Here is a 23,193-nt window from a genome sequence, read left to right as displayed (position 1 = left end):
AAGATGAAATGAAACTCTATAGCCCCAAATGCAAGTTTCAACAGGTTTCGTAGTCTTGAAAACAGTGCATACACAGTTTCATCTTGAGAGCAAGTTTAATAACGCAGCTAGCAAGCGGGCTGCAAGGTTTCTCTCAGCCTTTTCCTAGCCCACTCGTACAATGGTTAACTCTTCACCATTAATACATGATCCACAAGTCATTCTCACAAAGTTTCTTGGTTCCTGTGCCCAAGTCGGCTATAAGCTTATAGCCCGCTTCTCCTCTCTCACCTCTTCTCTCTCCTCCACGTCAGCATTCAGCCAGCTTACAGCCTCTTATTATACTTGCTCTGATGAAACTCTTTTCCTCTCTCACTTCATAATTACCTTGCCATGTTATCAATGTGTCATCGTATTTAACGTATATGAAATTTCTATGAAACTTGCACTGGACTAGCTTTTTTGTTTTTGCGAAACACCGTCGACATCGAGAGCAGTGCTTAGTTGGCTGCTGTTCACACAGGTCATCAAAGAAATGAAGCACTGCTTTAAACATTTGCTCTTATACTTGGCTACAATGGAAGAGGCACCTAATTTGGACGCTCCATATGCTATACGATGAATGTAAAAGTAGCAGTGGAGAACCGAGAACCTCTTCCTTCTCCATCACTCAATAACTACGGCGGTTATCTAGTCTTAAAAATTTGTCAACAGTGCATTATTCATGAACAGGACGTACGTCCACTGCCAAACAATCTCGTAGCCGGAAATTAAATAACCAAGAAAAAAATGAAAAATACACCGGCAAATTAAATTATGTAAGCCTATCTTTACATGGAAAATGCATGATTGGGCTTGCTGCCTTCGTCAATTTTCTCCTTTATGGCTGTACACATATATAGCTTGAAATAAATATGTATGACATGCAGATATATGAACGTTTATTTTCACATTTTCCACGAAAAAAAGTATATAATGACGTCCAATAAATCCAAAATACATGACATATTTCGCATATTTCGCCGTATTGTAGCACACATATTGTTGACGAAAATAATATAAAAATCATGCACCCGTCTCGCTCTCTCTCTCCTAGCAATTACGATACGCCCTCTCAATAAATGCGGATTGCACCACCTCAACACTCGTCCGCAATAACTCCTTCCCCTCTTCCTCCACATTCTCTTCCACCTCCGTTCCCCTTTCTTCTCTTCCTCTTCCTCCTCCTCCTCCCTTCCCCTTCCATGGCTGTCTAGCTCCTCAGGATCTCTCCGTCTCTCCACTTCCTGCTAGCTACCCTTCTGAGCTTGCACGCGGTAAAGAATCATCTCGAGAGCTGCAACTTGCAGGCAGACATAGAGAGAGATCAGAGTTCTATTTTTGCAAAGGCGCACAACATATATAGTTCTTCTGCTAGATCTCACTGCCAGTCTCACAGAGCGAAGGTTTATTTGGGCTAGTTTGCCCCTAGATCTGTTGCTGGCTGTGTTGTTGCTTGGCAGGCAAGGTATCTCTATATAGGAATAGGATTAGCGCCTGTTCTTTGGCTGTAGAGAGAGAGAGTTGTCCTATGTGTCTCTGAAGAAATGGAAACGAATGAGACGGCAAGAAATTAGGGTTTGCGAGGTGGTCAGAGGAGAATGATGATCCCGGCGAGGCACATGCCGTCGATGATGATCGGCCGGAACAGCGCGGCGGCGGCGTACGGGTCCTCGTCGGCACTGTCACTCGGTCAGGTAATTAATTCGTGGCTTTCTTTTGAGCTGAGTGAGGCAAAAGCAAATTCTTGTCTTTCCTTCGGAAAGATCAGCTTGTACTTGTTGCCGTTTCTTGTTTCCTTTCGTCTTCTCTTTCTCACTCTTGGTAAAAGGTTTCATTTCAATTTGAGGTTTCAGTTTCAGAACTTGGGATTAGCGATAGAAACAGAAGGGTCATGTCTGCAATATACTCCTACATGTACTGATCCTGCGAGGATTAGTAGCTTTTTCCTTGGAAACCGAGAAGTCTCAGGAGAGAGAGAGAGAGAGAGAGAGAGAGAGAGAGAGAGAGAGAGAGAGAGAGAGAGAGAGAGAGGTGTTATCTCAAGTACTGCTGTTCACACATAGATTAGGTCATCAGAGTACATGAGCCCCATTTCTTTAAGACTTGCTCCTATATAAAGGGGCAGATGAATGGGACAGATGCTTGGAGAGAGGTGAGACTTCGATCCCTTGGTTCCTGGTCTTACACACATACACAGAGGCTGTGGAGATCAACAGGTTGGCGTGTAGCTCTTCCAGCTGCTCTTTGGGTCGTCTTGTGGCCCTTCAACAAGAAACGACCTACCATTTCTTCCTTCTTCCCCCTTTGCAAGCTTGCTTTCACATCTCCCTCTCCATCCCCTTTCCTGAAATTATTTTGGAGCAACTCCTTCATTTTATCTGACTTGTTTCTCTCAATGGAATCATTTATTTTTCTTGATAAAATGCTTTTTTTGCAACCATTATTTTCCGTTTCTCTTTTCCCATGAAACTTTATACAAATTAATGGCGAAGATGAAACGCACGGAATGCCCCAATATGCATGATAGGCAAACGTCCCGGTCCTTGGCACTTAGTTGGTGTATTAATTTCAACTGATTTGTGCACCAGTACAGTGATTTGGATTTCCTAAGTTCTTCATTCCCCTTCCTTGATTGCAGCCAAACCTGCTGGACAACCCGCAGCTCCAGCAGGCGCTGCAGCAGCAGCATCTGCTGGACCAGATCCCGGCGACGACGGCGGAGAGCGGCGACGACATGATGCGCGGCGGCCGGGGCTCCGACCCTCTGGGGGACGAGTTCGAGAGCAAGTCAGGCAGCGAGAACGTGGACGGCGTCTCCGTGGACGACCAGGACCCCAACCAGCGGCCCAGCAAGAAGAAACGCTACCACCGCCACACCCAGCACCAGATCCAGGAAATGGAAGCGTAATGACACCATACCCTACTGTACTCATTAATCTGCTCTTGTTTCCTTAATTCTGCTTAGATTGTTCTTGGAATGCTGTCCATGTTTAATTTTACATCAATTTCGTCCATCAGTGTTTAGTTTGGAAAAATTATGCATAAAATGTTGGTGGTTTGCTGAAATTAATGAGGAGAGGACAAGGGATAGCCAGCAGTCGGTTACTACTAGCATTCACTGAGACTACTGATGTAAGCTTGCGAACAAGTCAAATTGAGTTCTTGCTCGTCCAGATTCTTCACGAGTATTGTATACGTTGACCCAAACCGTTTTTGTTCCTTTGCTCTGAACCAAACAAAGCATTCAAGAAGTAGGAGTGTAGGACTGTATATAGCGTTCACACTGAACTTCCTTTCTCATTCCATATTTTTCCTGGAACATTTTTGATTCGTCAGTCAACACTCACAAAATACTCATTGTTCTTTTCTCTTTGAAATTGATTGATCGCCAGTTTCTTCAAGGAGTGCCCACACCCGGATGACAAGCAGCGCAAGGAGCTGAGCCGGGAGCTGGGGCTGGAGCCACTCCAGGTCAAGTTCTGGTTCCAGAACAAACGCACGCAAATGAAGGTGATGATCCTTAATCCCAATCAATCAGTTCTTCACTCCCATCATTTCTCTGGAGAAAGGCATATGCATTTCGATCGGAAAAATTGCTTCTCCAAGCCGGCATCGTCACAACTACTTCATTTAAGCCTCTGACCTAGCCTCTGACAAGCTGCATTCATGGTCATGGCCTATTACTATAACTGGACAAAGGTTGCCCACACACCTCCATGTCCTCTTCTGCATGCACACTGCCAAATGTGCTGCCACAGCCCAGCAGGCTGCCAGGCAGTGCCACCAGCCATAGTCAAACCCCACCCCATGCAAGTGTCTTCCTCACTCCTGCTGCTGCCTACCTGGCATACGTTTACAGCACTGTTCATCTGACCAAGGCACAGCTAGCAGCTGCACATAGCATATATGCATATGTTGCTGTTAATCCTGTACAACCTGTGCTAAATGCTCAAGTGTTAACCACGAGATAGTTCAGGTACAGATACCCCGTCATGTAATGCATGCTTGTGGTGATCAATGGCATTGTTGTGACTGAAGTGTGTGTGTGTGTGAATGGCTGATTTGCAGAACCAGCACGAGCGGCAGGAGAACTCCCAGCTGCGGGCGGACAACGAGAAGCTCCGGGCCGAGAACATGCGGTACAAGGAGGCCCTGAGCAGCGCGTCCTGCCCCAACTGCGGCGGGCCTGCCGCGCTCGGCGAGATGTCCTTCGACGAGCACCACCTCCGCATCGAGAATGCCCGGCTCCGCGAGGAGATCGACAGGATCTCGGCCATCGCGGCCAAGTACGTGGGCAAGCCCATGGTGTCCTTCCCCGTGCTCTCCAGCCCGCTGGCTGCGGCGCGCGCCTCGACGCTGGACATCGGCGTGGGTGCCGGCGCGTATGGTGCTACTGACATCTTCGGTGGCGTCACTGCTGGTGCCGGGGAGCTGCTGAGGGGTGCCGTGCAGTCAGACGCGGATAAGCCCATGATCGTGGAGCTGGCCGTCACGGCCATGGAGGAGCTGGTGCGTATGGCGCAGCTGGACGAGCCGCTTTGGAATGCACCGGGGCTCGACGGATCGAGCGAGACACTGAACGAGGAGGAGTACTCGCGCATGTTCCCTCGCGGGCTTGGCCCTAAGCAGTATGGGCTCAAGTCTGAAGCGTCCCGCGACAGCTCGGTGGTTATAATGACACATGCCAACCTCGTCGAGATCCTCATGGACGTGGTATGTGTGGACGCTTTGAAGTTTGAATCTCTCGTGTTAAACATCAGGATGTTCTGATGGGTGCCTGTTCTAACTGAATTCTGATTCAATTTATGATGTGCAGAATCAGTACGCGACAGTGTTCTCGAGCATGGTGTCGAGAGCAGCGACACTGGAGGTGCTGTCCACTGGCGTGGCCGGGAACTACAACGGTGCATTGCAAGTGGTGCGTGTTACTACATATATCTGATCAATAATTCTATAGCTGAGGTGATGCAATCTGATAATGGCTGAAACGAGTCATGTCTGATTTTCGTGTATGTTGCAGATGTCAGTGGAGTTTCAGGTGCCTTCCCCGCTGGTGCCGACCAGGGAAAGCTACTTCGTGAGGTATTGCAAGCAGAACGCTGATGGGACATGGGCTGTCGTTGACGTCTCGCTGGACAGCCTGCGCCCCGGATCAGTCCTCAAGTGCCGGCGCCGGCCATCTGGCTGCCTGATCCAGGAAATGCCCAATGGCTACTCGAAGGTACATGCCCGAATTTGTCAGTTTTCACACGTTCTCAGTAGGTAATGGTTCAGAGACTGATCATGATATATTTGTACTTGGTGTCAATGCATCAGGTGACTTGGGTCGAGCACGTAGAGGTGGATGACAGGTCGGTGCACAACATCTACAAGTTGCTTGTGAACTCAGGGCTCGCCTTTGGTGCACGACGATGGGTGGGGACGCTGGACCGCCAGTGCGAGCGCCTCGCCAGCGTCATGGCCAGCAATATACCAACCAGTGACATTGGTGGTAAGCTCCCTGCTCTTCTTCAAACTTCATTTGCTAGTTTAAATGTTTACTAACCTGCGTGTCTGTCATGGATGCATTGTTTTGTTGCAGTGATCACAAGTACGGAAGGGAGAAAGAGCATGCTGAAGCTGGCAGAGAGGATGGTGATGAGCTTCTGCGGTGGCGTGACTGCCTCTGCAGCACACCAGTGGACGACGCTGTCAGGCAGCGGCGCTGAGGACGTCCGTGTCATGACCAGGAAGAGCGTTGACGACCCAGGCAGGCCGCCGGGCATCGTCCTCAATGCAGCCACCTCCTTCTGGCTCCCCGTCCCACCCAAGCGCGTCTTCGATTTCCTCCGCGACGAGAGCTCTCGCAGCGAGGCATGTGACACTCACATCAAATGAACTCATTACCAACATGTATGCATAGGCTTGACACATTTTCCTGGAAATGATCTTTTGCAGTGGGACATCCTCTCCAATGGCGGTGTTGTTCAAGAAATGGCTCACATCGCCAATGGCCGGGATCATGGCAACTGCGTCTCGCTTCTTCGTGTCAATGTAAGCACATGCATATAAATAGATTATTTGATTCTTCATCTGTGCATGCGATAACGCGTAGTTGATAAGTGTTAATTGTGTTTGCTGATGCACGTCGTCGCAGAGCACAAACTCAAACCAAAGCAACATGCTGATCCTGCAAGAGAGCTGCACCGACGCGTCGGGTTCCTATGTCATCTACGCGCCGGTAGACGTTGTGGCCATGAACGTTGTCCTCAACGGCGGCGATCCTGACTATGTGGCCCTCCTGCCATCGGGCTTTGCCATCCTACCCGACGGCCCAGCCGGGGGCAACATGCAAGGCGACGGCGGCGTCGGCTCAGGTGGCTCGCTCCTGACAGTGGCGTTCCAGATACTAGTGGACTCTGTGCCCACAGCCAAGCTCTCGCTGGGGTCAGTGGCAACGGTGAACAGCCTCATTGCTTGCACCGTGGAGCGCATCAAGGCCGCGGTCTCAGGCGAGAGCAATCCCCAATAGCTTCGTTGAATCTAAAAATGTTCTTATCCTTGCATTGGAGGTACGCACCATGTTAAACCACTACAGCATGTTAGAATATGCAAAATTTCATCATTTTGGTTTCGTCTGAATACAGAATACTGATGAATTTACCAATAATCCTTTTGCAGGAGCAGCAAATTTTAGAGCTTTCATCAGTGGGAAGTCAAGAACGCACCTCAGACTCTCCTTGCCATGTGGTGCTCATAGTTTGGGTTAATTTTCGCCTAGTTTCCGCAAAATTTCCGGAAATTCCAAGATATGTTTCAGTTGTCAAAGAAAATGCGTCACCACTACGCAAGGGCAGTTGGTTCGGGTATTGACTTCCTCTTCATGTTGGCCTCTCGGATGCTGCTACCTGTGATTTTTAGGGTTCTTATCTTGTCGAGTACAAAACCGTAATTTAGCCTGTAATTTGTGCTGCTGCTGCTGTTAATTGTTCAGACTTCTCCAGCATCCTGGTAGGAGAGTTCCAGAATAGATATTTGTGGGCCTTCAGTTCTATACTTTGTAGCGTTTCTGGTGTGGGCCACCATTTCAATCCCAAATGTGCCGTGCTTGATGTGCTTGCAATTGCATTGCTGCAGCGTGCCTTTGTTGCTTCAAGTTGTTCTCGATTTATTCGGTTATAGTGCCATGACCATGGAATGCCAATTTCTCAGTTATGTTCCCGCAGTTTTAAGGAACATCAGCCTTTATATTTGTCACAATATGCTATGCTGGGTAAAATGACTGCATTCCATGGCCATGCCACCACTTCAATGTCTGAGACTATTTGCCAGGCATCTCAGCATGTTTAGGAGCCGTTTCATATAGTACACCTTATCCTTCAGATGTACAAAGGCAGAGACGTTACATTTACAACACTGTTTTCCCCTCAGAAGAAGCAGGAGTCACTTCATGTACAAACTCGAGTGCTGAGTGCCTCTCAAATAGTCAAAATCATGTAACTGATACAATACAATCCCTTTTCTTGAAAATGAGCTTGGATCCTCAGCATGCTATGATAACGAAATAAGTTCTCTATAGACATGGTATTCTGCTAGCGAAATCAGTGCCTGAACCATGGCCCTCATGATATATTCCTGAAGGTAATTTCTCTTCATTCTGTCCTGGGAGGAGGTCCGCAAATGAAAAATCATGAAATGGTGGACCTGAAAATATTTGAAGCAAGAAATAGCAAGTCAGTTTACAATGCAGCGTTCTTCACTTGATTCTATAAAACTTTAGTTTTATCCTTAGTTAAAATGCACAATTTTTCATCTCACTGTACTTAAATCGCAAGCATATCTCTTAAGAAAATGAAAGGATGGTCATCCTGCATTTAACTGCTGAAGGGTTTGCAGAATTTTACCTTTTTGCTCGGCTAAAAGGTAAAAGGGAACATGAGCTAGCATCTTTGTTCCCCCTTCGCTCCAGTCAACAATACCAGGACCATTTCCTTGGGCAGTGGACGGTCCCAGTACAGATAAACAGATGGCCGGTTCATTCATGAGCCCCAAATAGTCACAGGCACGTTGCCAGACTCTCCTGTCTGAGGTTCTGGTACGAGCAACCTGCAGGAAACAAAGCAGTTAAGATGCTGTGCGAGAAGTAACACTGATGGATGATGTAAACACATCTAACACTGATCATTTATCACATAAAGGAAGGACTGAGTCAGCACCTTAGCCAATGATACACGTGCTCTCGGAAGCAACTCACTGTGGCATGTTGCTAGTTTTGCAATGGCGGTCACCACAAAGCAGAGGAGCCTAGCTTGGGATGATTTTCTAGAAGCTACACCCATTGAATCAAATCCTGGTTCCTGGCTTAATGCCAAACGACTTGACAAGATATAAAATAAGTCCAATCATGTGTCATGCCATGCAAGTATAGAAAACAAAGACAGTAGACTGCGGCCTCACCTAGTTGCCAGGTTTTCATACAGTAACAATTCCAAATTTTCAAATAGTTCACGAGCTACATCCGTGCGATTTATCCCTCCAGCTCCATGCTCACCGATGGCCCAGCACAAGTGCAATGCTAATTCTGTCTGCATAGGTCAGCCCATAAGAAAATTCAGATGCAATGAAAGGACATAACAGTTATTTGAGCAAGTGATGATGCAGCAGTTTCAGTGGTACCATGAACTCGAACATAGATGTAAGAACTCGGAAGATATACTTGCCTTTGCAGGATCATCATAAGCCTCACCAAGCCTGTCAGTAATAGGCTTCTGCAGAATGGTTGAAAGTTATCATGCGAAATTGTTAACAAAATTCTGCATATAAAGGAAATTCTTAAAGGCCTCCTTATTGCTGCTAAGTACTACATAAGATGGGCATTTATTTGGTTCAGACTTCGGATTTCTGACTTGTATGTATAGTAAGAAATATTTACACCCATTACCTTTAGTATCGCAATGATGTCAGAAGATCGCTGAAAGGCAGCCAATATGAAATCTGACAGTCTTTTCCTAACCTACAAGAATGTAATATCAGGGAACCTAGGATATACAATTGGAAGTTGGAACTTATAGAAGTCATGTTAGGCAAATAACCAAGTCCAAAGCCAGACAAGACATAAGAACATAGCATCATTGTGGATTATGGGTGAAGGTGGGTATGTCAGAATTTTTAACTTTTAAGTTTTGTACTTCTTTCATTTAGCTCTTCCAACACGTTCCAACAAAAAATAGATGGACTTAACATATCACTGCTCCATCAGTTGGTCAAAGGATCATTTAGGATGGCTTTCAGAATTATTAAGTTTGGCAAAAACAAAAACAACAGCTGCAATAGTTCAACATATATGATGAATCCTTCAACTTTATCTGGCGACATTGTTTACCAGTTGCTTATCAATTGGTTTCCAACAGAATTAATCAATTACGTCAGATCAAGCAAACAGAGATATTGGAAAAATATCCTTGCTTGTAAACTGCACCCAGCTTAAAAAATATCAGTATGACACATAAGAGACAAGGAAAATTCGAAATAAATTTATGTTGTCTACCTCGAATGAGAAAACCTTGTCTGGGAACATTGCAGCATATCTTGACATAACTACTGGAATAAGAGCACACAACAGCGCTGAACCAACAAACACAGAATTTTCACATGAACAATGTTGGTAATTTAGTCTGTGTATCAATAGCAATCTAATTTTAAAAAGATAGGAAACCTACAGTCGTTAACATCCCACAATGCAGTTGCAAAATATAAAGAAAGAAAGCGAGGTGCCATTTCCAGTGACTGTTTTAATCTATCTGATTGTGTGCTGTTAACTGCTGCTTGTAGTGTCGAAGATATTGTAGGGGATATCCAATGTTTTGCCTGAAGGAAACAGCAGAAAAAGATACCATTAGTACTAAGAATTAAGGGGGAATATAGAAATATCGAACATACACTATTGTATAGGAGAAACTACTTACAGCAATGCCATCATTCTCATCTTTTAGAAGGTCTAGGAACATCGGGTCAGCGAGGTCTAGAGGGCTACTATCATCAGAACCTGAAATACCACTAGAATCTTCTATTGCAGAACCAGTGTATGCCTCATCCATCAGTGCAAGAAGCATCTGCACAACAAAAAAGAAAAGTGGCTTAGCCAATTTGGACTAGGTAATTCATACTTCGTGAATTCATTCGATGATAACCTCAGGAGCAGCGCTCTTCTGAATTGTAGCTATACTACTACCAATAAGAGTTCCAGAACTTCTTTCCACCTTCTCCAGTGCCACCACCAACACTGGATGCCGCAGCAGTGAGAGAGGAACAAAGGAGTTGAAATCAACCGTTATTACAGAACAAAGACCAACAATGCATGGTTGAAAGTTAAAAACACTCGAAAAAGAGATAAATATCAAAAGCAAACCACCAATTTTTGCAATATCTAATTAAGATCAGTCAGAGCTGCTTGATAATGTGTGCAGCATATTAAAACTTAAAGATAAAAAATAGTTCTTTATTAAAAGAAATCTATAGTGTGACAACTAGTCTTGTTCACGTTCATAAATAAAAAGTAAATCATGACACGCAGGGACTAGGTTATGTAATCATGCTATACCCATTCGCAAATCCCTCACATTTAAGGATGCGCTCCTGATGAAAGCAGAAACAAGAATTTAATTATGCGCTCCTGATGAAAATAGAACAAAGACCAACTCATAAGCCAGGGGCAAAGCTAGGGCACCTAATGACTGGGGTCGTCTTCACTATATGAATGCAGGATGGGGGTCTTTAGTTACTGTGAACCATGGTTTTCCATTGAAATACAAAAATCATCGGGGTCAGCTATAAACTGCCCTGGCTCCGCCCCTGTCATAAGTTAATTAGCTGCTAAAATCATGCGGCTTAAAATAAATTCAAGGAAGTCCTGAAAGCACATAATCAACAGGCTTACTTGGCAGATCCATAAGGGACAGGAAGAGTGGAAGAAAAGATCCTGCTGACATCATTAATGGAAGTACTTCCAAAAACTTCTTTTCCAGTCTAGAATGTTAGCAAACAAATTAGGCAGCTCGACAGGATTCATATGAAATATTTATGCTACCAGTGTCAGGAAACATGCACATAAAACTCTCAGAAGTTCCAGCAATAAAGGGGACATACTTCTCACCATTTGATGCAATTAACTTCAACAGCAACGGATAAAACTGCATATAAACAACAGTACACAAGCATTGTCAAATGCTAACATGCTTAGATCAATTTGGAAAATAGAAAGAGAAGAGATACATATGCTTAAAAACAAACAAGGAGGCTTAATTGACACATTGATATATTTAAAAGCAATGCTTTGCAACAACATGAGCTGCATTATTTACTATTTCGAAGTAAGTAATCATTTCGTGTGTATGCACCAGTGGAATCAAGGTGGGAAAAGAACCAAGGATCTTTGTCTTGTTTGCTATAAGGAATTCAAGTGTGCGCTCTGCAACAATAGGATCTGCGAACTCCCTATTTATAAGAAAGAAAATTGGAGTGATTTTAGAAGCTTTTGAAAGCAACACATAATATATACATCAAGAGACAAACACAGAGAGCAATATTACCTACTTAAGCAAGAGCGGAAGAAGGTTTTCAAACTACCATCAGCATCATGCAAGACTGCCTCCCCAAAGTTCAGGAAGAATTGCAGAATGGTCTGTGAAGGAAAAATACATGTCTCTAAAGTCTAAACAATTCTTGCTAGAAGTATAACTGAACTCTTTATGAAATAAGGAAACATTTAAAAGTAATCTGACACCAATAACCGTGCAGATAAAATTGACTGTTGGGTGAATCAGGAAGTAATGCATTTACCATGCGCTTAGCAATATATTAACTCTCTCCCCAAATGATATACGCACGTTACTGAGAAATTTCGATAAAATTGTAAGGGAGAAGTACAGTTCTACGGAAAAGGACCCATAGTTCCTGACATCCGAGCATTTATCCATCAAAATGTTAAGAATAAGATCTTTGCAGAGCAAGACTGAGAAAAGTCTGCTTAGAAGAAGCAGCGTGCCGGTGGAGGCCACGGCCTGCGTCGGAGCGGCGGCGCATCGCTGAAACAGCTTGCTCATCACCGGGAACGCCCGTGCCACCATCTCGTCCCTCGCCTCCTTCGCCTCCCGGCACATCTCGCACACCCTCCTCACCTTCACGCGGGAAAAGAAAAATGGCGCAATAAGCAACAAACTAAAAATCCTTATGTATACATCCAAGAAACCGGACATGGGGAGAAGGGCTAGAAGGGAGATGCGATTACGGATTGGAGGAGGTTGGGTCGGAGGCGGGGTCAGCGGCCGCAGCGGAGTCCCGTGAGGCTGCCGAGAGCGAGCGGAGATGGAAATCGTAGCTGCTGCCGTCGCCGCCGCCGAGCTCCGGCGAAGCCATGGCCGTCGCCGTCGTGGCGTCGTGTTGCGTCTTGTCGTTGACTTTTTTTTAAGGCAGAGTTACAATTACATAGGGCTGACGGATTTAACAGCCAAATTCGTCTACCAAATTCAGCGAAAATCACGTTCCTTATATGGTGTGAGTATCCACGTTCGAGCGTCTATTTTCATGAACAAAAAATTAATAGTACTAAACTACGCTGCTATAGCATTTATATTTGATGATATGACCGGTAACCATTTCTTCCTCCTTGGTTCCTCTTATCATATTAACATTGTCCGAGGTTAGCCTGAAGTTGAACCATGAGGTTACTCGTCAACGCCAAGCCTTCCCTGCACGCAATAGCATCGACGATCTCTGCATCTGAGAGTCCACGAATCACTAGCGCAGATGCTCTCAGAAAGTAGAAATTGCAACAGCCACTGCCTTGCTTGAATTCTTCGAAGTGGCTGCATCGATATTGATTTTAACGAGATCTGGTGGTGGAGGGATCCACCGAGGTGGGATACCTTGGTTTTGTCTCACCGGTGCCGCTTGCACCGTCTTGATCATCTCCAAGTCAGCTATAAAAATTGTTCACAAAACAGTAAGTAGACAAAGTACTATAAAAAAAACCGTCGTGGATCGTCTTCCTGCAAGCATACCAGATAACCCAAAGAGTGACCACCATCCTCATCAGATCATTATGCTTTAGCGAGCTGACAATAGTCGCTAACCATCCCTTAGGCTCAGTCTTTTAAGTTTTGCTCACTAGCTCTGTAATTTCCTCGCATTTTAGAGCCCACACACATTTCGCCATATTGCACTCTATTAATGAGTGCTTCCAAGAATTAGACATGCCACAGATCGAAACAAAACAAGTGCTTCGAGTAGCCATGTTCCTATAGTGCAGTACATTACCAGCAAGGAGTGATGAGCAACCCTTCACAAGAACCCATGTATCTTTGATGGTACCTTAACCTGCCATAGCGACTTTCATTCATTTTCCTCAAACATTAAATTTGATCTCCCAGCAATATTCTCTAGATACGTTGTAGCTCGTTCTTTGTTTACAACCAACATCCTATAAGCTGAACGAATTGAGAAAATATCCCTCTTTTCATGGTGCTATGTTCAGAAATCCCCTTGTCTCCAAGTGCAGAGAGATATATTCAGAATTGCCTCAACATCAGACGGATAGAAAACAGCATGAAGCTTTGGACGTCCCATGAGGTCGTCGTGTGATCTATCAGCTTGTTAACCATCCGCGGAAGATCTTTCAAGTCCATCATAATGGGGCGAAGATAATTTGCTCCCGAAATTCAATTCATGTTCCATATTAATTCTTCAATTCCGATCCTCCTAATTAATCCCCGTAATTCTGTTTGGATCGCCGTATCCGAGAAGGAGAAGGCCTCGACAGTACAGGTTTAGGAGAAGGCCTCTCTCTATTTTCTCTGGGTCACGGCGGCCTGCTCCGCGGTCCGGAATGGACGGCCTATTAGGTGCATGCGGCCCATGTACCCCTTTATGTTTTTTCTTTTGGTTTTTTTTCACTATCTATTTTCCCTTTTTTTGCTATCATATCAAGACCTTCTTTTTCCCTTCATATGCATTTAAATTTTTCTTGATGAAATATTTTGAAAATATTGTAATTCAAAACTTTAAGTATCGTACTTTCTTTTTTGAAAGGTCGACACGGGAGAGACTCCCCCACCTGAAACTTCCATTAGGATCTCAGGTCCGAAACAGGGCTATATCAGTTCAGTTTACAGCAGTTTGGGGATACAGGAGGGATGAAAGATATTACATCGGCGTTCTGCATGGGAGAAAAGAGCGAGCACCAGGAATCCGCACCGCCCAGAGCTTTGTATCATCACGCCAGAGGTCGCACCTGGCGTTCGGCACCATGTGCTTCTCGGCCAAATTGCCCCTGCATGGTAATGGTATTCGTTCCTGGACCAAGAGCCAGATGAAGCACTTCACTCGTGGCGGAGCACGATTCTTCCAGACGTAGGAGGCGAAGTGGCACGGAGAGAGGTCCGTGGCCGCCATCAGAGTGGCTCGCCGTGGGTTCCTTGCAGCGGGCAGCACCAATGTTGGGGACCGCTCCACATCGCATCTTGAACAAAGCTGGCGCGGACCTCTCCTCGACACCAGCGCTGACTTCGTCACTATACTCTTCCACGAAGCTAACAATTAACCAAAGTTAACTGGTCCGAAGATGCCCGTTCTGTGACTTTGCAGGTGAAGATTCCTGAAGTTGAAGCCCCCACGGAACTCCCGACGACTTGATCTCGGGGAGGCCCCATGACCAAAGCCCGAGGTTAGCTGATTTCGACCAATGAAGGTGGAGAGCATGCGGAGGCGTTCTTAGTACCGACGAAGCTAATGAGTAGGGAAGGAAGGAATCAGGACAGTCCTGGAACCACATTATTAGGGGTCACTTTTGTAATAAAGATCCTAGAAAGGGTTAGAAATGTAATCTCACTTTGAAAGCGACATCTTGAGTAGGGGCCAAGTTACTGTCTTGTACGGGATATGTCTAGGAGGTAGTTGTTGAGCATGAGTATAACGGATATGCGGAAATGTAATTTTATGGCCCTATAAAGCGAGGTGAACCATCCCTAGAACGGATACTATTCATTGATAGGACAGCCACAGTTACCTTTGCTTGAGATATCTTTGTCTCTCAATACTCCTTCTTCGTACCTTCTGTTTGGTTTAGGCCCAACGACCAACTACAGTTTCACCTTCTCCGCCGCAGCCACTCTATTGGCCCTGTTTCGTAGGAAGCGGTCGACGCCCCCTTGTAGAACATCGCGCACCGTGGCGCCCGAAGTGACCACATGGCTGTAGAGCGCCGGGAGAACGTCGCAGAGCGGCCCCACCGGAAGCCATGAATCTTCCCAGAATGCAGTGCTCGAGCCATCCCGCACACGGACCGTCGTCAGGATGCAGTAGGTGGGCAGCAGGGCATGCTGGGATGTACAGTGCCCGACCTCAATGTCACCTTCCAATGAGACATAATTCCTGCAAGCAAGGTCACCGAGGAAAAAAGCTTGATCAATATTTCTCCAAGAGAAGAACGGCATTTACAATGTCTACTGGCATCACAAAAGGACCTCAGGGAAAGTGTAACAATCACCTCGTATACAAGCAAGCAAGTGTGAGCGGCATAGAATGCACGAAGCTACTCAGTCTTGGAAACTTTTGGAACCAATCGGTTCCTAGTTTTAGGTAACCGAAATCTGCTAAAACCTGAAGAACCGATCGGTTCAGTTCGGTCAGACTGAGCGCCCACCCTTAGATACTCTGTTGATCTAGACGAGTGCAATGTGAAGGAACACTTTGTTCACAGCTGCTTAAGATGGCACTGGCCGGACCTGCCAATCATAGAACCACTAGGAACATCTGAAGTTGCTCCAGCTAGAGTAGTAGTTTTATGTTGATCACTGAAGTGCCAGAAATTTCCTTGAATCAACCAAATCTTTGTGCCAACACAGCTTGCATGCCAAGTTTGATCTAGAAAACTAGAGGAACACTATGAGAGTTTTCACATTAGCTGACTATGATATTTGTAACTGAATTCTAAGATTGAGTAGGCTCTTACTGTTGTCAGTAGTAACAGTTAGGCAGGTTTACACTTGCGCAGTTGAGTAGCATAAATTTCATCGCTTATCCGAAAAATAAATTGCTCTCCTGTGACATGGAAAGGTTAATACTTAAAACATAATTCATGGTAATTAAGAAAAAACTATGAAGATCTAACTATCTGTAATGCTACCTTAGGTGTTTGAGAATGAATATCTTATAAAACCTTCGTAAATATTTTTCCATCAAGGTTCACTGCATTGAAGATAGAAAAGAAAAACTTGTGAAAGAAATTCCAATTGAATTATCAAAAAGTGGAACTAAGCATAAAACAGGTTTTCTGCAGCAATACCTCAGAAAACAAAGAAAAAAATTAGTCAAAAAAGGTCCTATACATTCCGAGAAGTACTATTCTGGAAAACTGGCAAAATCAATAGATAAATTCAGAGTTAATATGTTGTGTATGCAGCCTATTTCTGTTGCAGCACACCAAGACAACTTTAAAGTTGTTGGAGCAGCAAGCTGGTCTAAAACTGCTAAACTCACACATCAGTGTTCTGTGAGTGAGAAAACTCCCCATCAATAGTTTTTTATCAACTATAATACAAAAAGTTTAAACTACTCAATAATTATAAGAGAAAGACATCCAAATAATTAGCAAAATAAGTTCCAATGGAGACTTTTTTTTGGAACTCTATGTGGCAGTACAAAAAGAAGTTTTATATTTTTCTTTCTAGGTTAGCTTCTGCAACTTCTTTTGCTTACATATGTTCCAATGGAGACTTTTGCAGATACTGAGAATACATATGGACATAAGTCCATCAAACTCCAATAAGTATGCTAACTTGGAATACAGAAAATGAGACATCGCTGATACCATGTTGGTACAGCAAATTAGTCCAGCATTAAGCAAAGAAATTAGGATATCAGAAAAGCTAAGGATGCAATATTTTGTGCAGCAATACATCAGAAAACAAAGGCAAGTAGTCCCTACAATCTGAGAAGTACTATACTGGTAAACTGGCAAAACTAATAAATAAATTCAGAGTTAATATGTTGGTCCTACAATCTGAGAAGTACTATTCTGGTGAGCTGGCAAAACCAACAAATAAATTCAGAGTTAATATGTTGTGGATGCAGCCTATTTCTGTAGCAGTACACCAAGACAACTTGAAAGTTGTTGGAGCAACAAGCCGTTCTTAAACTGATAAACTCACACATCAGGGTTCGGTGAGTGACAAAATTGTCTATCAATAGTTTTTTATCAACTCTAATACGAAAAGTTTAAATTCCTCAATAATTATAAGAAAAAGACATCCAAATAATTAGCAAAAACAATAGGCGGAGGATTAACGGAAAAAATATGGATCAAATTTGTAGATATTTTGTGGGGCTCTCGGATGATTTTGCATACAGGATACTAACCAGTTTATGTACAGGGTGTTAGATATATCCTGCGATGTTCACGCTTGACAACTGAGAATCATGTATGGATACAGTGAAATCCCAATTCAAACAATAGCCCTGCACAGTAGGTGAAACACAAGTAGTCAAATAAACCATAACTGTTGTCAAATAAACAAAAGGAGAATAACTGATGTCCATAGGGTTAGGAAAAGCAAGGGAAATTGGTGACTAGGAAGTTCCACCTCTTTGTTACCTTGGGTAAATCAGGCTCTGACTATTGGAATGGTTCCTATCAACTTGCGGCAATGCCTTCTTAGTTCCTCGCTGTTCCTATCATCGACAACCAATTCTCGCAGCGAACTTGGAAGGTATTCCACCTTTGGAAGAAACCGGATGCCTGGGCAGTTCGAGATCACTAGTTTTTGCAGTGAATTCGGGAGGCACTCCTTGTGTATCGACCGGATGCCTTGACAATCGCATATCACCAACTCTAGCAGGGAACCTGGCAGGCCATCCTGCAGCGAGCCGATGGCTTGACAATCGATTATCACCAATCTCTTGAGGTTCGGAAGTCTATGCAGCCCTGCAGGGAGGCACTGCAGCTTGTTGGAAAACCAAAATTCGATGCTCTCGAGGGAGGTGAGGAGCTGAAGGGCCTCCTCTTGCTCCTTTGTGAAGCGCTCCACCTCTTTGACCCACCGAAAGTCCAATTTGGTGAGCGAGGAAGAGAGGAAGGCACAGATGGGCGCAGCAAGGACACCCGCGACGTCATCCGTGTCAAGCGTCTGCAGTTTGGATGAAGAGGATGGAAGCTCTGGTTCACGAGGCAGTGAGGGCTCGGAACCAGCGAAGAATTTGGGGGTTTCGTGGACAGTTAATCTGGTGAGACGGCCTTGAACGAGGAGAGACTGCAGTCCCTCGCCTTTAAGATCCCCACATTCCCGTATGTCTAACTCTGTGAGAGAGGTGAGGTTCGAGAGAGGGAGCAGCGTTTCCATGCCCTCCACGCCGCGAAGAGAGAGGAATTCCAGGGAGGTTGGGAAAGGGAAACAAGAAGAAGAGGAGGACGACGAATAGGAGGAGAGGAACCTGGGGCATTTCCGTATAGTTAATGAAGTGAGGGAGCTCAGACCTTGGAGGCCTCCACCTCCGGTTCGTCCTTCGTCTTCGTCGTGGTCGAGTAAACCTGGGCAGAGGACCAAATTTTGGCAGTACGAGATATCCAAACGTTGTAATTGGTGAGACAGCAATAGTACCCCTTCTGATGTTGCTGCTGCTGCTATTTCCTCCTCTGCTCTTGCGCCCTGCTGCTCTTGTGCCTCCTCCACTTGGTTAACTGAAATTGACGGCGGTCTTGGCAGTGCTTCCGTCCTCTTATGCAGGCCCACAACACCTAACCCTGTTAACTTCTCACACCTGAACATCCTGAACCAGAGGAGGTTTGGGAAGTAAGAGAACAGTCGTGTCAGTCGCTGCCCACTACCACCATATCGCCCAATCGTGACATCTTTAACTGGAAATTGATATCCGGCATGACCACCACCTTCAGCCGAACAAAAGGCATCACCCATATCATATATCCGGAGGCTCCTTAGGGATGATAGCTTTTCGAGGTGAACCAGTGACAAAGGAGGGCATGTCGTCACCTGCAACACTTCAAGTTCGGATAGGTTATGAAAGGCTAACACTCTCCAAAAAGCACTATCCAATGTGTCCTTTCCCTTAATTTCCAAGATATGTCCTCTGAAAGACAGTTGCTCAATACCCGAACCAGCTTGTACAATCTTAGCGCTGCAAGTAGAGCTAGACCATGGAACACAAGGCAATGATGATAGCTTTGGACAATCTGTAATTTCGAGCTTTTTTAATTTTCGAAACCAGGTCATGTTATCCTCAACGTGTTGTCCATATCCAGCACAATGTGAAAATGGCAATTCCATGAGTTCTGGGCAGTCTTTGATGACGAGCACTTCCAAGTGAGAGAACAAATCAGAAGGGCCATTTCCAACCCATTTTATCAATTTCGGTACCTTTTCCAGTTCTAGCCTCTTCAATTTTTTGAAGCTTTGTTCTCGTATACAGCTTTTACAATGTTCACCGACAAACCACATCTCTCCTAGAGGTGGAAATGTTTTCCAAGATACACTACTCAGCCGAAGAGAATCCAAAGTTTTTACCGAGAGGTTCATACCAAGCCATGAAGGGCAAGTGTCACCTCCATGCCCAGTAATAGATAGCTTGTAGAGATTGCTATGTGGCATAAGACATTCAAGGATATTCTCTTCTCCAATAGGATCCTTATCGGAGCGATTAATATCCCAATCTAGTACGAGCTCTTGTAAATGGTGTTTTTGTATTAATTTCATTGCAACTGCTTCTTCCTTTACTTTAACCTTTTCAAGATTGTAAATGCCCAGTACTTCAAGCACTAGTAGTTCTGCTAGTTGCTTTAACTCAAAACCTTTATTTTCTTTCTTAGCTTCAAATCTTCTTAGTTCTCGTAGAAGTTTCAGGTTTCCCACATTGAGGATGTCTGAGTGAAGGCTATTATTACCAGGGACAAGAAAATGTTGCATGCTTGCGAGGTTGCTTAAATATCTTGATGGAAAAGGGCAGTCCGTGGAATCTTTAATGTCTAGGATCTTCAAGTGATATAGTCTTGAAATTGTTCCTGGTAGGTCTGTTTCCAGAAAATGGTAACTCCCCTTAATCTTTAGGTAGCGAAGATGGACGAGCTTTGAAAAGTTCTGCCACATATCCTCCACAATATATGATGCTCCAGACAAAAAAAATAGCGCGAAGGGCTCCAGCTTTCTTAAACAAATTACCAAATGTTTTGGAAAAACTCTCCACATTTTCACCAAACAACATCAATGTACGTATGTTTTCAATTTGTAGCCTTTTATCAAGTGCACCAAGATCCTTCTCACAGTCTTTATAAGTAATTATATCCTCAACATCTTTGTTATCCACAATGATAGACAAGTGGCGTACCGATGCCGGGATATGTACAGACCTCACTTTAGATATTTGTATGCTAAGACAATCGTACCGTGAAACTTTGACCGCCAGCTCATGTAATAGGTCATGGATAACATAATAATGACAGCCATTGTCTTTTTCGTTCCTTTTGAAAAATCCATAGTTGACCAAGTCAATCAAATAACTCTTGCCAACATCTTCTATTCTTATGCTCTGATCACCCAGATGTAAAACATCTAGTCCTATCCAAAAGTGAACTAACTCTTTGCTGTCAAATTCGTAATCTTCAGGAAACAAAGCACAATAGGAAAAGCATTGCTTTAGGTTAAATGGAAGATAATCATAGCTAATCTTCAACGCTGGCATAATGTCATTGTCACTGGTTTGGAGTTCCCATTCTTTGCTCTCTAGAACCCTTCTCCAATGCTCCAAAGTGAGCTGTTTTCCTAGTAATCTCCCTACAGTTTTTGCTGCAAGAGGATTACGTTTCAGTTTGGCCATTATTTCTTTCCCAGTTTCAATTAACTCAGGATGCTCTGACCAGAACGAATAAATTCTGGTAGATACACATGCGTCAAAGAAATCCTTAAAATCTTGAGCTCCTAAACGATGCAACTGTATTTGAGAATCACCTGTCTTAACCATTTTGGCCACATCTGACATTCGAGTTGTGACTATAACCATATTACCTTTTCCTCCACCTTTTCCAAATGGTTCTAGTAGTTTTTCCCACTCATACTCATGACATTTCCATATATCATCCAGGACAAGCAAAAACCGTTTACCTTTTAATCTTTGCTCAATTAGTTCGTGGTCACTACCACTTTTCTTTTCATCTTTAGCTTCGGGAATCTTTTTCACAGCTTCTTGTGCCAATCTATCTGCATTGAAATCCAGAGAGACGCATATCCAAATTGTAACTTGGAAATGGCTCCTCGCTTCTTGGTATACATGTTGTGTGAAAGTTGTCTTCCCAATACCTCCCGGGCCAACAATTGGAAGCACAGTAAGTTCATTGGCAAAACATTCACCATGGGTAATGGAATCTACAACACTCTGTAGCTCTGTCTCCCTCCCATACAATGTAGGCTCTGTAATTTCCTCACTGGTTGTGGGCCGTTCCATGGTGGCAGTAGTGATAGCTTTGGAGCCTATCAACTCTAGATTAAGAACGGTTGAGACCATAGCACAGATGGGCTTGAGCTTCTTTACGATCTCTGTCATCCTTGTAGATATATCCACCCTATCAAACTTCAATTTTGGTATCTGGGCAGTTTGTCTTCTCTGCGGTACCTTGGACGGCCAGGCACCACATAGAAATCGTCGTCCACGAGTAGCATCAGGCGAGCCTGAGGAGAGCTTGAATTTATTGGCAACGTATCTTCCAGTGTGACGAGCATTGAGGAGGAGGTCACGGGCGCATCCCCCGGCGTGCTGGTTAGCGGCATGGTAGGTGCCGTCGAGCTCGTCCTGGATGCGGAAGTAGTCGAGCTCGTCGAGCACGTCGTCAGCGTCGTAGGCCAGCAGACGCAGCTTGAGCAGCAGGTCGTTGAGGGCCGGGTTGTCGATGTCCCTGCCACGGGTGTTGTTGAGCATGGCCTGCGCGTACTGCAGCACCGTCATGAGGCCATCGACCTCGGAGCCGAGATTCTTGCTGGCCGCCCACGCCTCCAGGAAGCCGTCTGCGACGGGGGCGAGCGCCTTGCCCACCACCCACTGCGCCGCGCTGAACCCGAACTCCATCTTCACGAGTCACGCAGTGGTTCAGGTTCCTTCTGGATCTGAAGGCAGAGAGAAAGGCATTTGCAATCGCAGAGATCAAATCAGTAACACGTGACAAGGATTCATTCGAGGTCAGAGCTGTACGTGTACCTACCACAAAACGGATGCACACCAGGGCTGGCACTCAGCCAGAGCGTGTGCTCAAATCTGTAGAGACTTCCTCAAAAGAGTAAGATCCGGCAGAGGAACGCGCAGAGCAGAGGTGTTGGGGAAGACACGCCCAGATCCGAAAACAGGACGTACAGCAGAGGACCGGGTCGCGCCGGGCGGAGAAGACGTTGTCGGACAAGGAGTCGTCGATGCCAAATCCCTCCTGGTTAGTAGTGCCATGCCATCTCAATTCTCATGGGCGTCGCTTTTCGGAACAGAGGAGGCTGGAATCTGGTAATGAAAGATCGTTTGGAATCAGGCAACAATCAGCACCTACGAGAGGCCAAACTAGCTGACGAACGAGGAGGATGCAAACTCACAAGATGAGAGCGGCAGTGTGTTGAGCATACCGCATACGTTCCCAAGGGTGCAGTGCTGAGAAGTGAGAACAATGGAGATGGCAGCGTGGAAGGACTGAGCTGATGAACGGAACCAGCTTCCAAGTGAAGCCACCATAGCCAGCCGCGTCCACCAGCAGCCACTTTCAAAAGAACTTTTCCCCCGCTTGATGCGCTCCAGCGAATCTTTCATGAACTTTAGCCATTACCAATAAAGCTCACCTTTACCTCCCACATGTGTATACTGCTGCAAATTGCAGGTAAAGCCGATCAGAGACCATTGTCGTGAAATAAAAAATGAGGTGTCTTGTCTCCCCTGACTGCAGCTTGTCCAGAAAGCTTATGTGTCAGGAACTTGACGTTACAGTATGTAATTATAGGCATGTCAAGTAAAAGCAGGAGTGTCGTTCGAATACTAATTAGGAGGAGATACGAATCTATTAAGTCTAATTAATCCATCAAATAGTTAATGTAGCACTACGTTATCAAATTATGGATTAATTAAGTTTAATAGATTCGTCTCGCGAATTAGACTCCATCTATGCAA

General features: G+C 44.9%; 3 protein-coding genes across 4 annotated transcripts; 1 reads left to right on the top strand and 2 right to left on the bottom strand.

The window, feature by feature from the left end:
* Positions 1-1,133: 1,133 nt before the first annotated feature.
* LOC101783979 (homeobox-leucine zipper protein ROC2) lies at positions 1,134-7,128 on the top strand. Its single transcript, XM_004976837.3, has 11 exons — positions 1,134-1,715; positions 2,660-2,925; positions 3,414-3,531; positions 4,090-4,734; positions 4,838-4,939; positions 5,042-5,242; positions 5,338-5,512; positions 5,603-5,874; positions 5,959-6,054; positions 6,158-6,572; positions 6,682-7,128. The coding sequence occupies exons 1-10, from the start codon at positions 1,620-1,622 to the stop codon at positions 6,530-6,532; spliced, it is 2,346 nt and encodes a 781-aa protein (XP_004976894.1). The 5' UTR covers positions 1,134-1,619; the 3' UTR covers positions 6,533-6,572; positions 6,682-7,128.
* A 207-nt stretch (positions 7,129-7,335) lies between these two features.
* On the bottom strand, positions 7,336-12,508 carry LOC101781684. 2 transcript variants are annotated; one of them, XM_022828309.1, is made up of 16 exons: positions 12,287-12,508; positions 12,030-12,176; positions 11,589-11,680; positions 11,397-11,493; positions 11,146-11,189; positions 10,937-11,025; positions 10,191-10,282; positions 9,966-10,112; positions 9,720-9,867; positions 9,548-9,624; positions 8,942-9,013; positions 8,721-8,768; positions 8,458-8,585; positions 8,217-8,376; positions 7,905-8,106; positions 7,336-7,704 (listed from the first exon to the last, which is right to left on the bottom strand). In XM_022828309.1, the coding sequence occupies exons 2-16, from the start codon at positions 12,156-12,158 to the stop codon at positions 7,574-7,576; spliced, it is 1,656 nt and encodes a 551-aa protein (XP_022684044.1). In that variant the 5' UTR covers positions 12,159-12,176; positions 12,287-12,508; the 3' UTR covers positions 7,336-7,573. The 2 variants fall into 2 exon arrangements, with proteins under 2 accessions (XP_022684044.1, XP_022684045.1); XM_022828310.1 differs by having other exon boundaries at positions 11,361-11,493; positions 11,593-12,176; positions 12,287-12,504.
* A 1,532-nt stretch (positions 12,509-14,040) lies between these two features.
* LOC101779943 (putative disease resistance protein RGA3) lies at positions 14,041-22,904 on the bottom strand. The gene is given in 9 exon segments (XM_022828413.1): positions 14,041-15,426; positions 15,542-15,926; positions 16,007-16,095; positions 16,181-16,242; positions 17,413-17,511; positions 17,648-20,177; positions 20,179-22,151; positions 22,253-22,539; positions 22,629-22,904. Coding segments are annotated over 2 exon segments (4,461 nt in total). The 5' UTR covers positions 22,120-22,151; positions 22,253-22,539; positions 22,629-22,904; the 3' UTR covers positions 14,041-15,426; positions 15,542-15,926; positions 16,007-16,095; positions 16,181-16,242; positions 17,413-17,511; positions 17,648-17,657.
* Positions 22,905-23,193: the final 289 nt, after the last annotated feature.

This window comes from Setaria italica, chromosome VII (assembly GCF_000263155.2).
Source record: "Setaria italica strain Yugu1 chromosome VII, Setaria_italica_v2.0, whole genome shotgun sequence".
Taxonomy (NCBI): Eukaryota; Viridiplantae; Streptophyta; class Magnoliopsida; order Poales; family Poaceae; genus Setaria; species Setaria italica.
The sequence above is the reverse complement of the archived record's forward strand: the minus strand, read 5'-3'. Positions and strand labels throughout refer to the sequence as shown.

Bases quoted from the DNA above. Each gene is read 5' to 3' on its own strand.
- LOC101783979 (XM_004976837.3), top strand. From the start codon at position 1,620: ATGATGATCCCGGCGAGGCACATGCCGTCGATGATGATCGGCCGGAAC. The intron at 5,513-5,602 runs GTAAGCTCCCTG...GTTTTGTTGCAG, and splicing joins ACCAACCAGTGACATTGGTG to TGATCACAAGTACGGAAGGG. The intron at 6,055-6,157 runs GTAAGCACATGC...ACGTCGTCGCAG, and splicing joins TCTCGCTTCTTCGTGTCAAT to AGCACAAACTCAAACCAAAG.
- LOC101781684 (XM_022828309.1), bottom strand. From the start codon at position 12,158: ATGTGCCGGGAGGCGAAGGAGGCGAGGGACGAGATGGTGGCACGGGCG. The intron at 11,681-12,029 runs CTAAGCAGACTT...TTTCCTTCACAG, and splicing joins CCACCGGCACGCTGCTTCTT to ACCATTCTGCAATTCTTCCT. The intron at 10,283-10,936 runs GTAAGCCTGTTG...TGCGGCATCCAG, and splicing joins GTCCCTTATGGATCTGCCAA to TGTTGGTGGTGGCACTGGAG.